The sequence below is a fragment of the Marmota marmota genome, unplaced genomic scaffold (genome assembly GCF_001458135.2).
Source record: "Marmota marmota marmota unplaced genomic scaffold, marMar, whole genome shotgun sequence".
In the NCBI taxonomy this organism is placed as follows: Eukaryota; Metazoa; Chordata; class Mammalia; order Rodentia; family Sciuridae; genus Marmota; species Marmota marmota.
In genome coordinates this window covers 14076380-14090931 of record NW_026000174.1, presented here as the reverse complement: position 1 = coordinate 14090931, position 14552 = coordinate 14076380, and the positions used below count along the sequence as shown (strand labels likewise).

Below are 14552 nucleotides of genomic sequence, written 5' to 3'. Positions count from 1 at the left end.
CAATGGAAAAGGCCAGGGATAAAACATCAGGAGATCTGGGTCTGATCTCAGGTATTCCACACCAAAGTGTTTGCCATTTAGTAAACACACACCAAGGACCAGACATTAGATTCCAAAATAATAATGACTACTTTATTTTTTGGTACCAGGGATTGAACTCAAGGGCACTCAACCACTGAACCACATCCCCAGCCCTATTTTGCATTTTGTTTAGATACAGGGTCCCATTGAGTTGCTTAGTGCCTTGCTTTTGCTGAGGCTGGCTTTGAACTCATGATCTTCCTGCTTCAGCCTCCTGAGCTGCTTGGATTACAGGCGTGCAACACCACACCTAGCAATACTAGTTACTTTTTATTCAGTATCTATTATATTTCAGAAATTGTGCTGGTGCCATGTATATATTATTTCATTAATTCCCCTGATAACCAACCCTATGAAGTTCTGAGGATTAAATTGGATAATCCCTATTCTACATAAGAAAATGATAGCTCACATACCTAATCAAAAAAATTTTTAAATTATTTTTTTGTAGTTGTAGATGGACAGCATGCCATTCTTTTATTTGTTTATTTTTATGTGGTGCTAAGGATCAAACCCAGTGCTTCAGACATGCTAGGCAGGTGCTCTGCTATATCCCAGCCCCCTAATCAAATTTTATTACAGCTATGAAGTGGTAAAGATTTGAACCGATGTCTAGCTGCTTCAAAAGTCTATAATACACTTACCACATGTTCATACTATCTTACCTGAAACCCCTAGGGCCAGATTTGTTTCTGAATTTAGAATTTTTCAGACTTGAAAATAAACAGAGATGTTGAGCATTTTTTCATGTACTTGTTGATTGACTGTATGTCCTCCTCTGAGAAGTGTCTGNTGTATAAGAGACAGGTTGCAGGGGACCTGGGTGGAGGATGGGAAAGGCAGCGGAGCACAACAGACACTAGTATGGCAATATGTAAATCAATGGATGTGTAACTGATGTGATTCTGCATTCTGTGTATGGGGTGAAGGTGGGAGTTCATAACCCACTTGAATCAAAGTGTGGAATATGATATGTCAAGAAATTTGTAATGTTTTGAACAACCCACAATAAAAAATTAAAAAAAAAAAAAGAAAAAAAGAAAATAAACAGAATATTATATAACAATCAGGGGTCATTTAAGTTAGGAGTTGGCAAACTTTTTTAGTAGTAAATATTATAGGCTTTTGGGTCATTTGGTGTCTGATGTAACTATTCAACCAAGCAGCTATAGTGACAAAATGGTTATAGACAATATATAAATGAATAAACATGGTGCTTCAAAAAAACTTTATATAAACAGAAGGTTGTCTAAGTTTCATGTCAGGTAAGGTTGGATTTAGCTGCTTTATGAGTTATTTAAAAACTTTATTTTCAGGGCTTTGTGGATTTCAGAATTATATTAAAGCAGATTGTGGACAAGTATGATAACATTCACTGTAATTTTCTGGGAAATGTTTGTCACAAATGAGACAATTTGGACTTACTGAGATTAACTTGCCAAAGGTTACATAAGGTTTTGGACAGGCATTTAATATTTCTGGCCTTCTTATTTTTGTTTACAAAATGAGGTGGCTGAAAATGTTGATCTTTAAGCTTTCTTTCCACTTGGACAATCTAATAACTATGGCCTTGGCTTTAGTAACACTCATTTGAGTATTTTTCTATAACCTAGTTATTCTTAACTTTTTTTGGTCACAAGTCCCTTTTGCTGTAATAAAATCTATTAGTCCTAGAAAAATATACAAATGTGTGTACAATTTCTCACTTGTGCTTAAGAATTGCTTAGATTAGATGGTCCATTTAGCTCCGAGATACTATAATTGAGATTAGTGGTAGGAAGAAATAAAATAGAATGTTCACTTTAGAACTCAGAAGAAAAGACAAATGATATATCCCAAATTATCTAAAAGGCTTATGCAAAGGGTTAATTTTAATTTGTAGAGATAGATTTACCAGATGGTGCCTGCTCCCTGGGAAACTCTGTAGTAAGTTTCAGAAGGAAGGAAGCTGAGGTATTCTATGTGCCCCGCTCTATTCACATGTATAATTTCAATAAATGCTTCCATAATCTTGTGACGTATCTTATTATTTCCATAGATGAGGGAGTTATAGATCTGAGATATGAAATAATTCATTCCAGATCACAAATAGCAAGTGACAGAAGTGAGAACTGAATCATTTATCAAGTTGTACAGACTTCTCTCTGGCAGACATACAGGTTCTGATTTGAGGGTAATGCTCAAATGTTAATTTATAATTAAATTAGGAAGTGTGTGATAAATTCTGGAAACAAGATTACACGATTATATAGAGGAACATGGATGAGAGAAGAAAAACTAACATTTACTGAGTACCTACTACGTGTCATGTACTCTGATTTCATCAGTTCCTACCTTGTATACTTGTCAAGATTAACTATCTTCATACAGAGGCTCAGACAGGTCAAATTACTTGGGCAAGGTCACCCATCTATGAGTAAGGATGGCACCAATATTTCCACACTGCCATGATGGTTGTGTGTATTCTTTTGGGCCTTTATCACCTACCTTATTCCTTCTTCTTCAATGAAAGAGGACAGTATAGTAAAAAATAATTGGTGAATCTGAATTTGATTTCAAATTCTGTTACGTACTAGCGAGGTGGTTTTGACAAATCATTTAATCCCTGAGCCTGTTTTCTCATCTGTCAAATGAAAATAAGATTCTGTACCCTCGCCAAGCAAGGTTATCCTGAGGCTCTAAACAAGATCAGAGAAAATATTTTACAAAATGCTATGTAATGTAATGGGTATTGCCATATTCTCATCCTTCTCCTCCTCCCTCTTTTTCATCATCATCATCATTCTTAGAGTAGGATGAATATAATGAATAAAATGTTTTAAGCTTCATTGTTTTATTAGAAGACATTTGGAATGATTAGGAAAGATTGGGAAATAAATATTGAGGCTTTAATATGCCTTTGAGCAAAGCTTTGAAATATCTAGAAGGGTTCAGAAGCTTATGCACATTTTCAAGGAAGCCAGACAAGATTGCCTCTTTTTTAAAAAACTTCATTTATTTATATTATGTGGTGCTAGGATCGAACCCAGTGCCTCACACATGCTAGGCAAACCCTCTACCACTGAGCTACAGGCCCAACCCAAGATTACCTCTTGAAGGGAAGTGAATGGGCATCGGCAAGGGTAGGGTCAGAAAGTGATAATTTAGGATCCTTACCAGATCTCTTGACCAGCAGCTCTTTGGTTGGAATCTTTACTACTCCAAGCAGATACTCTTTGCATGACTGGATACTGGCTATACTACTGACTGTTAAGGAAAAAAAGAAAATTATTTTGTGGTCTATTGATTAAGGGGCTTTTGTTTACAGTATAGTCACATAATCTTCTACTTATACTCACTGAATCTCAAGTACTGAAAGATGCTTTAGAAATTATCTTGCTCACTCACATTCTAGTCAAAGTCTAAATGCCTTAAAATTTTAAAAACATTTTATTTTGAAAAAATTACAGGCATACAGAAAAGTTGCCAAGAATGTCATAATGAATTCTTAGGCATCCTTCACCTAGACTCACACATTAACGTTTGGATTCAGTGCTTTGTCTCCTTCTATACTAACTCTACACACACACTTTCTTTCTCCACACACAAACTTATTTTTTGTTATACCCTTTAGATATAAATTGCAGGAATCATGACCCTTCACCTTGAAACACTTCATCAATGTGAATCTCCTAAGAAAGGCCATACCATTCAAATTAGCCTCTTTTTATTCTTATTATGATGAGTCATTTGGTGCTTACCTGACTTGGTATTTTCATGATAAATACCAAAAATAATTTCTGCAAACTCTAATTGTTCTGCTAGGAAACAGGCCTCTCCACTAGAATACTGAGTGACCAAGTTACATGGGAACTCTATGTGGTGGGAGAACTCAGGACAGAAGGAACAGGCCACAGGGCGGGTTCTACGCTGTTCTCCTTTGGGCAAGAACGAGAGATGAGTGGTGACAGAGGCATTGACTCCAACTGTGGCACTAAACTGTAGAGCGGGATCTTGCTCAGCCAAAGCCCTGTAGGGAAGAAGGGTGGGAATGAGAAGAAGGTAAACCATGATATTACTAGAAATCAGTTTGACTGCCTAGAAAATATCTTGACTCCTTCAATGAAACCATACAATTTGATAATACAGTTTGTATCAGGGCTTTTGGCAGTGCTACAATGTGCTTTCTTAGTAAACTAGGTATCACAGCATACTTACATGGGGGTTGGGGGCAGACTATATTAATTTACCTATCAGAGTGACACTTCAGAGCTTTGTACTGTCAATACTGTTCAAAGATCACAGGAACCAACTGTCATTGAACAAGTTGGGTTTACTGCTCATTGCAATGAAGGAAAAATATATTCCATAGAGAACCATAGGGCATCTCAGTAAGATGATATCAGAAAGAACTGTAGCACTGGGCTCATGTTAACTCATTTGGGGGAGAGCTCAAAGGAGCAGGGCATTGCTCTGTACTGGTTTGCTTAATGAGTCTTATCTGGAAGAAGGGAAGACTACAGTTAAAGCTTTATTAAATAAAGTTGCAGCAGTCACTCATTTTGCGCAAGACAGGGGCATGCTGAGTGTTTTTGTGGTTTGTAGAGTGATCTTTTTTTTTTTTCCCCCAGAAGAAATGGACCGTTTTATTTGTTAAGTGATATATATATTTTTTAATCTTTATTTTTATGTGGTGCTTAGGATCGAACCTAGTGCCCTCACGCATGGTAGGCAAGCGCTCTACCTCTGAGCCCCAGCCCCAGCCCCTAGAGTGATCTTTTTGATCTGTTCTTATTTTTCTTTTCTTTTTTTTTTTAAATTTTTATTATTGGTTGTTCAAAACATTACATAGTTCTTGACATCATATTTCACACATTTGATTTAAGTGGGTTATGAACTCCCATTTTTACCCCGTATACAGATTGCAGAATCACATCGGTAACACATCCACTGTTTTACATATTGCCATACTAGTGTATGTTGTATTCTGCTGCTGTTCTTATTTTTTTTTTTAATTTTTTTTAAAAAGAGAGAGAGAGAGAGAGAATTTTTTAATATTTATTTATGTTTTTTAGTTTTCGGTGGACACAACATCTTTATTTGTATGTGGTGCTGAGGATCGAACCCAGCCCTGCACTCATGTCAGGCGAGCGCGCTACCACTTTAGCCACATCCCCAGCCCTTTTGATCTGTTTTTAAATAAGATTATAGAGCAGTCTTGTTTTTGTCTCACTTTTCATGGTCACAGAGTGGTTTTATCTGATGCTGATATTCTGTGAGATTATGTTCAGCAAGAAAATACCCAAGCCTAGCTATGAATGTCAAATGGCTTCCCAGATATCAGGGGTTGCTTTGTTCTCCTCTGTACAGATGTTCCATGATATACAGATAGAATATGCAGATCTTTAATGGCCAGTCATAAAGAGTAGTTTTTTGTACAGGCATAGTATGAGACAAATCCTCTGACCCCCCAAAATCCCTAAGGGAACAGACAAAAAGGTCACCTGTTTTTGCAGCATTTCCCGATATCCCTAAAGCAGACTTGGGGGCCTTTTCTTCTAAGATCCCCACTGTGCATCATATATATATGTAGAGGGTGGTAATTTGGAGTTATACAGATCTTAGTTTGAATCCTGGCTCCATCATTTCCTTATTGTATGACCCTGGACAAGTTACTCAATCTCCTTCCAGTCTCAAAATATGGTTAATAAAAGGATATGACAAAATACTAAAAGTGTGTGTGTGTGTGTGTGTGTGTGTGTGTGTGTGTATATATATATATATATATATATATATATATATATATATATTTGGATGTTTATTGCAATTTCACTTCTAACAAAAAAAAGGAAAACAACCGAAATAATCATTAATAGAAGATTAAAGTGTGTCCATACAACAGTATTTTGTGAAGTTTTTGCTATGCCTAGGATATTCTGTGAAGTTTATGCTATGCCTAGGAAAAATGAGGCAGAAATAAATTGAATGCTAGTAGTGGTTAAAAAATAGTCATACGGTATTTTGAAGATACCATTAGATAATAAATAAAAAGAATAAATACAAAGAACCTGCCTATGGGCAGTGAAAAGACTTTTAATAGGGAACTCTCAGAGATGGCAGTGAGATGGCAGAAAGGCTTGGGCTCAACTCAATGTGGCTTGAATTCATTCATTTACAATTATTTGCTGAACATGTGCTCTGGGTCATGCACTGAGTTCAAGGTTGGGTATATAGTGAAACAGCTATAATTTCTCATTCTATGGAACTTAAAAGACTACTGCCTATGTTTAAGAAAAATTTTCTTCTCAGTTAAAGATCAGGTGAGTTGGAAGATGCAAGTGAATAAAAAAGAAGTGCCTACTTTAGACACCAAAAATATCCATAAGATGAGGAATGGTGTCTCTTGAGAGAAGGTCGACTTTAGAGCACCTGTCATCAAATATCAGAGTGAGATTCAAAGGAAGGGAACATTTAGAAGACTAAGGCCTCCTCTAAATGAAAGGCAATGCAAAGCTTACTTCAAATTTTACTATATTCTGTTGGCTTTTAATAAAGGTGACATTAATTTATCAATACAAGTGGATGTAATTATAAAAATTCATACATTTGTATAGTTTTTGGCAGCTTCTAAAGTGATTTCATATTTTTAAATTTTTATTCTGATCCTTATAAAAATCAGGACAGATAAATTCCAGTTTTTACATGAAGAAAAGTAGGCTCAGAGAGGTAAATAAATCAGCCCATGATCATGCTTAGCTACTAGGAGATGAGGGTAGGAGTAGAAGCCATGGTGTCTGATTTTCTAGTGTAGTTCTGTTTCTATTACACAGTGCTTTGTCTTATATCCTGTCGAACTCCTTCAACTATCAGAAGAGTGCAGTGTTAGAACTGGCAAGCTTCTTGCTATTCTTTTTTGAAACTGCAACACAGACAAAATCCCTTTGAATCCTCAGAGAGGAATTATTGAGTATTTTATGATTCAGTCTCTCAGAGATGTGCTGAGTAAAATTTGAGACCTTTTCTGACATTTAACCACTAGTTAATTTAATGTTGTACTGAAGAATTCTGATCTTGGCTGGATCTGCACAGAACACATATTCTAAATATACAAGTTTCATGCCTTCATGCCTCTGCACATGTTCTTCTCTTTGACTAGAATAACTTTCATCTCTCTTGGGCATCTCAGTAACTACTACTCTTCTTTGAAGACTCAGACTATAATCCCATTGGCTCAGGAGGCTGAGACAGGAGGATCATGAGTTCAAAGCCAGCCTCAGCAAAAAGCGAGGCGCTAAGCAACTCAGTGAGACCCTATCTCTAAATAAGATACAAAGTGGGGTTGAGGATGTAGCTCAGTGGTTGAGTGCCCCTGAGTTCAATCCCTAGTAGCCCCCACCCAAAACAAAAGACTCAGACTAAGATATTTTGAAGGGCTTTGAATGCTAAGTTAAGGAAGTTGGACCTTATTCTGCAGGCCAGTGGTCCCTAAAGAGAAGCATCCAGCTTAGGAGTTTCATAGAGCAAATGTTCAGGCACAGAAAGAAAATATTAAAACTTTTTTATCTGCTATCTCATATATTAAAGTTTTCCTATTCATCCTATGGTATATTTTATTATGTGTTTAACTTAACAGAACAGTAGTACATGAAGATGATTTATACATGAATACATATACATATTTTTAAAGGGTATGCTAATTTTTTTAATTATTAGAAATGTACAATTCCTATCAACAATAGGAAACCATCAAAGGTTTTCATGTAAGGGAGTGATCTGACTAAAAACTGCCCTAATGCCACTTTCTCTGACACTAAGATATTTTGGGCAGTTAAAAAGTCTTTTGGGAGAAGTTAGTGGAGGAGGAGCCTTAGGAGTTCTATTTATTACTGTTGTTGCTAGAACTATTTTATATGGTGGGGGGACAGAGAGAAATTCAGAAAGTGACTTAGAGTAGTTATTCACAGCCTAGTGGGGGAATATTCATGCATGCCAATAATCCAAACAGAATAATATGTGCTACAACCAAGGTGCTAATACACAAAGGAAAAAGCACCAACTCTGCCTCCAGGTAGGAAGAAGTAAAGGAAGGCTACACATATGTTGCAAAGTCTTGAAGGAAAATAGGAATTTAAGTAGACAGGAGGAGGAGGAGGAACATTCAAGGCCAAGAGAAGTATGAGCAAGACTTGAAGGAGGTAAAGGACAGGGCCATGGATGTTCTACATAGCTTTCTTTTCTGAGCAGAGAAAACAACAAGATAAAGGCCTGGAGGGGGAAATGTGCTTGGTATGGATTGAAGAAATGAGAAGTCCAGTGGCTGAAGAGGAGTAAGTAGAGTGGAGACTATCAGGAAGAGACAAGGCCACAGAAATAATGGGGTCAAATCATGTGGGGACTTAAGGCTATTTCAAGGACTCTGGCTTTTACTTTGAAAGAGATGGAAAGTCACTGGTGGGTTTTAAATAGACACATATCAAGGTCTGATGTGAGTTCTTATAGGATCATTGACCATTATGTTGAGAACAGACTGAAGGGAAACAAGATGAAAAAACAGGAGTTAGGACTAAGAGACTAAAATGAGTTAACATGGGTTTATAAAGGAATTGCAGTGATTGGGCATGGCATGGCTTAAGGATGCAGGGCATGACCATGGCAGTAAATATTTAAAAAAGGCAGAGGATAAAATCACTGGATAAGGTCAAGGAACTGAGTTGCAATAACAGTTAAATTAGCAAAGTTTTTAAGTGATTTACTTAAATTCTGAAATGCTTTCTTATCAGACAAAAAGTTGGGTTAAGAGCTATAAATTGTACATAGAAAATTATAGACATGTGAGATCATACTATATGAACTACAGTAGAAAAAGGTTTGAAAACTGCTTTTATAAAGTGGACTTACTTGGCTGCTGCTTGCAGACCACAGGCTCTGATAATCTGGACTGAGATGGAGACAGTTCGGGCAGCAAGAACTCCCTCTGTTGTTCTTGAACTTCGCCTATACCTTAGGCCCACATCTAGTAAACCTGAAGAATGAGGGCAAAAGGGAAAAGATTAAAAGGTTGGTTAGCAGAATCTCTGTTCTACACAACCACAAAGTCCTAGAGAGGAAGGCAGAAAGGAGAAACACTATAATCATATTGAATAATAAGGGGCCTTAACACTGAGAGAATCTCTCCATGGTCAGAATCACACTAAATATTATATTTTAGGGTTAATAACTATATGTGATCTTTTTTACAAAAAAAAATTCTACCATCATGTCTCATTTCAGGGAAAGCCTTAAGGAATAACTGAACAAGTTGATCAATGAGGGTTAGGAGCATATGGCAGGAGCACATTGGCAGACACTCTTCAGCAAGCATGTACAGTGTACAGCAACTTGATTTAGGAAGGTAATCCTAGATATTTGGAAGGCAGATCAACCTGCTGGAATCATCAGGTTGTAATACCTTTCAAAACTCCAAACTCTAGTTAATCCCTTCCAAAAATTTAAATCCTAACCTTCTCCTCTCTTACAGTGAATTCTCAGCTCAAGCTCACTATATTTCATCAAATCTACATTATGTTGTCTTAGAAAATAATTCTCCAAGTGCACCTATATAACACTTAGAATTTATGCTATGAAAGCTTATTAAACACTTGTTAAAGTTTAAGGTGACATGAGGCAAGAGACACTTATACCATCTTTAGAACTCTGACTTTTCTAGAATTATATGCAAATTTTGCAGTGTATATTCTACACTTATTTTTTCTGAGACGGTGTCTCATAGTTTTCATCAGATCCTCAAAAGGGTGAATACCTCAAAAAGTAAAGAATTGCTAATTTAGAAAGAAAAGGGATATTTATATATACTGATTTTGAAAGGGAAAGACAAACTAGTCTTCAATTACCTGATAACTGATTCCTCAAATCCTTCCTGTTCTCAAACCTGGAGGTTAAAGGGAGATTAAAGGTCTGTATTCCCACATCCTCATGGTGCTGCATGGTTACCATGGCACAGATCCTTGACAATGGCAAGATTCCTTTGGCGACCATCTGGTCTCTCACATTAGGATAATAGTACCTGTAAACCACAAAAGCACAAGCTGTTAATTGGAAGAATTAGATAATGAATGACTCAGTCAGCTTAGGGATCAGCTTTCAGTATTTAGTTATCTTCGCAGCCTGATTGATATTGGTGGTACACATCTTTGGTTGTCTAGAGAAATTTACCACCTATTACATGGAGGAGCAACCCCATAAATTATAATCTGAGTTCAGGACCCAGCCCAGCTTCCCACAGGTTTTCTGTTTGAGATTATCTGTATATGCCGTGGGCCTCTGGGAATAGTTGCTCCCTACAGTTTCCAACCTGAAGTAGCAAAAATGTTTCTGGATGGAGCAGTCCCAATCTCTTTCCTGGCTCCTCCTCATCTCTGGGCCTAGACCCTTCTAATTTGGAGAAGTAATGAAGATCTGTCAGTACTTACTGTATTTCCTCCTCATGTCAAAACAACCCATTTTCAGATTATAAAGCTATAAATCAAACCTAGGAGGTTTTAAAAATAATTCTGCACTTGCTTTCCTGACTATATTTAGAAAACATTTCTAGCATAAGACGGTAGTCTTCTCTAGTTCTATATCTGACACTGTTTTCCTTTCTTTTATATCTATTTTTTTCATAATCATTTTAGTTGATTTCTTGGAGGTATGGATGCAAGTAAGTGAAAGAGACTGGATATGTGTATATTTTCTACAAATCTTCTACCAAAGCCAGCAATATTAAATGGATTTATATTTTTATGAAAGACTACTCTTCTGGTGGTGAAGGACAGATTACAAAAAATGAGTTTAGAAGTGCAGAGACCATTTTGGAGGCTCTGATAGTAATCAGGCATCATATAATAAGGGTGTGAATCAAGTAAGGTGGTAAGAGAAGCCCCTAAAAGTTGAATGATATATTTAAAAGATAGTAGGAGGGGCTGGAGTTGAAGCTCAATGGAAGAGTGCTTGTCTAGCACATGTGAGGCACTGGGTTTGATCCTCAGCACCACATAAAAATAAATAATTAAAATAAAGGCATTTTAAAAAGAGAAAGAACCAAGAAATAAACAGTAGGAGGCTGAAACTAATAGGAACTCACTTGCAATGTGAGTAATGGTTAGAAGTATGAGATTCAGCCAGGTGCACACCTATAATCCCAGGGACTTGAGAGGTTGAGATAGGAGAATCCCAAGTTTGAGGCCAGTCTGGGCAACTTAGTGAAACCCTGCCTCCAAATAAAATACAAAAGTCTGGGAATATAGCTCAGTGGTAGAGTATCTCTGAGTTCTGTCCCCAGTATCAAAAAAATAAAAGAAAGAAAGAAAAAAAAAAGAAGTATGAGACACAAGGCTCCTGAGACTCTAACAGACTGTAGAAAAAGCTAGACAATAGTCACAGTCAAAAGAAGAATATAAAATGGGTCAAAAGGGGCTGTTTAGCTCTCTTACAATAGTTCCTAGGTCGGTTAAGAATAAGATTCTTTATAGGAGCTGGGGATGTGGCTCAAGTGGTAGCGCGCTTGCCTGGCATGCGCGGGGCGCTGGGTTCGATCCTCAGCACCACATAAAAATAAAATAAAGATGTTGTGTCCATCGAAAACTAAAAAAATAAAAATAAATATATAAAAAAAAGATTCTTTATAATTGTGCACTTCCTTCCTGGCATAAGACTGGGTCGCCCGTACTGTACCTGCACCAGATTTCAAACTGGACTCCACCTCCAGGCACAAGGCCCTGTGCAGAGAAGACACTTAGTAGGAGCCTTTGTACTGGAATTTCAGTTGGTAACAGGAGAGAGTGATGATGCTCACTATTAAAGATGGGATCTGGAATGCAGAGTGTGGTTGCAGTTCTGAAGGACTTCAGAGAAATTCCTTTGGAAAAGAAAAGCAATTCAGAATATCCAACAAATCATTAAATGTTTTATATGTCACAGGAAAGTGATCACATAAATAGAAAACTAAGCAGGTACTATTATTCTTACTTCACAGATGAGGATATAGACTTAAGGTTTCACAGTTAGCTTGAAGGTCTTAGAGCTAGTAGGTGACAGGTCTAGAACCAGAATCTACATTTTCTGTTACTCCTCCAAGGTCCACATCCCTAATGGCTATGGTTCCCCCTAAGTTTTCATGCTAATAGAGAAGAAAGAGGTCCCTTTGCTGGTGGACAGTGTATGAAAGTTTCAATTTTTACACATACTGCCAACACTCTCTCCAACGTCTCTCTCCTTTTTATTTTTTAAAATTACTATTTATTTATTCTAATTAGGTATATATGACAGAAGAATGCATTTTAATTCATTGTACACAACTGCAGCAAAACTTTTACATTTCTCTGGTTGTACACAATGTAGCGTCACACTATATGTGCAGTCATACATGTACACGTATGATGTCCATCTCATTTCATCATCTTTCCTGCCCCCATGCACCCTTCCAACCCTCCCTCCCTTTGTCCAATCAAAGTTCCTTCATTTTTCCCATGCCTCCCCACTCTCTGTTATGGATCAGCATCCACTAATCAGAGAGAACATTTGGCCTTTGGTTTTTTGGAATTGGCTTACTTCACTTAGCATGATATTCTCCAACTCCATCCATTTACCTGCACATGCCATAATTTTACTCTCTTTTAATGCTGAATAATATTCCATTGTGTATATATACCACAGTTTCTTTATCCATTCATCTATTGAAGGGTCCTTTTAAAATTATATCATTTTGGTGGGTGTGAAGTGTATTTCATGATGGTTTGGCTTTGTATTCCTCAAATGACTAATGATGCTCTGTATCTGCTACAGCTTGGATGAAGTCTGTCCCCCAGTGGTTCATGTGCTGGAATGCCCCAGGTGATACTGAGAGGTGGTAGAACCTTTAGGAGGCAGGGCTTAATGGAAAGTAGTTAAGTCCCTGGTGGCACTGACCTCAAAAGGGATTAATGGTGGTCTTGTGGAGTAAGTTAGTTTTTCTGTTTATTTATTTTTATGTGGTGCTGAGGACTGAATCCAGTGCCTCACATGTGCGAGGCAAGCACTCTGCCATTGAGCTACCACTGTAGTGCAGTAAGTTAGTTTTTTGAAGAGCAAGTTGTGAGGCCACTCATGCGCTTAGCTCTTTAGCACACAGCACTTTCCCATTCTGCTTCTCCATCATATTGTGACTCAGATACCAGAAGTGGAATTGATAGGGCTACTCAAACTTGAACTTTTAGCCTCCAAAACTATAAGCTTAATAAACCTCTTTCCTTTTTAAAGTAACTTGTTCAGGTATTTTGTTATAGCAATGGAAAATGGACTAATATAGCACTTTCTATCTGTTTATTAGCCATGTATGTATCTTTGAAAAATGTCTGTTCAGGTCCTTTACCCACTTTTTAAAAAAATTTATGGATTTATAACAGTTCTTAATATATTCTGTATATAAATCTTTTATTTGAACCCCAAAATCAATACTGGCAGCACCTTGCAGTCTTTAATAGACATGTGCAGAACAGCAAAATGTTTGAGTTGCCAGATTTGCTCAATTGCAGCTGAGATCAAATAAAGTGAGACTCTGCCTTCTAGTTTTAGCTATCAGAGATGATCAGAAGATGGAGATGGTAGGGGCAGTGCAGTGTAGTGCACAAAACTTGAGTTCTGGGTCCAGTTGGATAGGATTTGAATCTTAACTTTGCCATTTGTTATTGAGGTTAAGTTACTTAACACTTACAAATCTCATTTTCTCTTTTGTAAAATGAGAAAAATAGAATCTACCAGGATAAGTTGTTTGTAGGATTTTAGATTATGATTTATGTGAGATATGTATATATACATATTTCTTTAAGAGTAATGGTTCAGTATTCCCTAATTTTCTAATGTTTTCACAGTAATTTTACAGAGCATGATTACTGCAAATAATAAGAATCAACTATATATGTATAAAAAAGTGAGCAGCCATGTAAACAATAAATATAGGGTAAAATGCAAATAATCGGTAGATCCAGGTGAATGTATACAGAAATTCTTTGTATCATTTTTATAAGTGCTCTGTAAATTTGAAATCATATCAAAATAAAAAGTTACAAAAACTAGTTTAAGAAAAAAGACACATTAAAATTCTAGCTCATGTCCTGTTTTATAATCTAGGTTAGATTAGAAATATTCAGCAACACAAAATTCACTCAGAAAAAAATTTTCCTAAATATGTCCAAAAAAAAAAAACCCAAACACACACAACAAGAAGAAGGCCTAATCTTCCAAACCTACCATTTTCAAGGAATTCAGGTCCTTTGAGCACACTGGACTGGGAGTCTTGAAATGGAAAGTAATACTGGACATAACAATCTGCTTCTCCCCAGACTGTTGTCTGAAGCGGGACTAGACCTTTAACCATTTCTATATGGAATTCAAAGTGGTGCTCCATCAATCCATTTCCTTGGTCCTCTGCCTATTAAAAGAAACAGAAACACTGGTAAGCTTTAAAGAGAACCTTG

The 14552-nt window shown here is 36.8% G+C and overlaps 1 protein-coding gene across 4 annotated transcripts in view; it reads right to left on the bottom strand.

Moving 5' to 3' along the window:
• The window catches only part of C2cd3 (C2 domain containing 3 centriole elongation regulator), a 137642-nt gene that overhangs the window by 57592 nt on the left and 65498 nt on the right, over positions 1 to 14552 (bottom strand). For all 4 annotated transcript variants that reach the window (XR_007342272.1, XM_015477429.2, XM_048788074.1 and 1 more), the window contains 6 exons: positions 14326 to 14506; positions 11773 to 11956; positions 9951 to 10123; positions 8959 to 9082; positions 3822 to 4090; positions 3238 to 3327 (listed from right to left, as the gene is read on the bottom strand). Coding sequence is in view for 3 of the 4 variants with exons in the window: in XM_015477429.2 (XP_015332915.1) it covers positions 3238 to 3327; positions 3822 to 4090; positions 8959 to 9082; positions 9951 to 10123; positions 11773 to 11956; positions 14326 to 14506 (1021 nt within the window). In the remaining variant the exon portion in view is untranslated. The remainder of the gene's footprint in view (positions 1 to 3237; positions 3328 to 3821; positions 4091 to 8958; positions 9083 to 9950; positions 10124 to 11772; positions 11957 to 14325; positions 14507 to 14552) is intronic.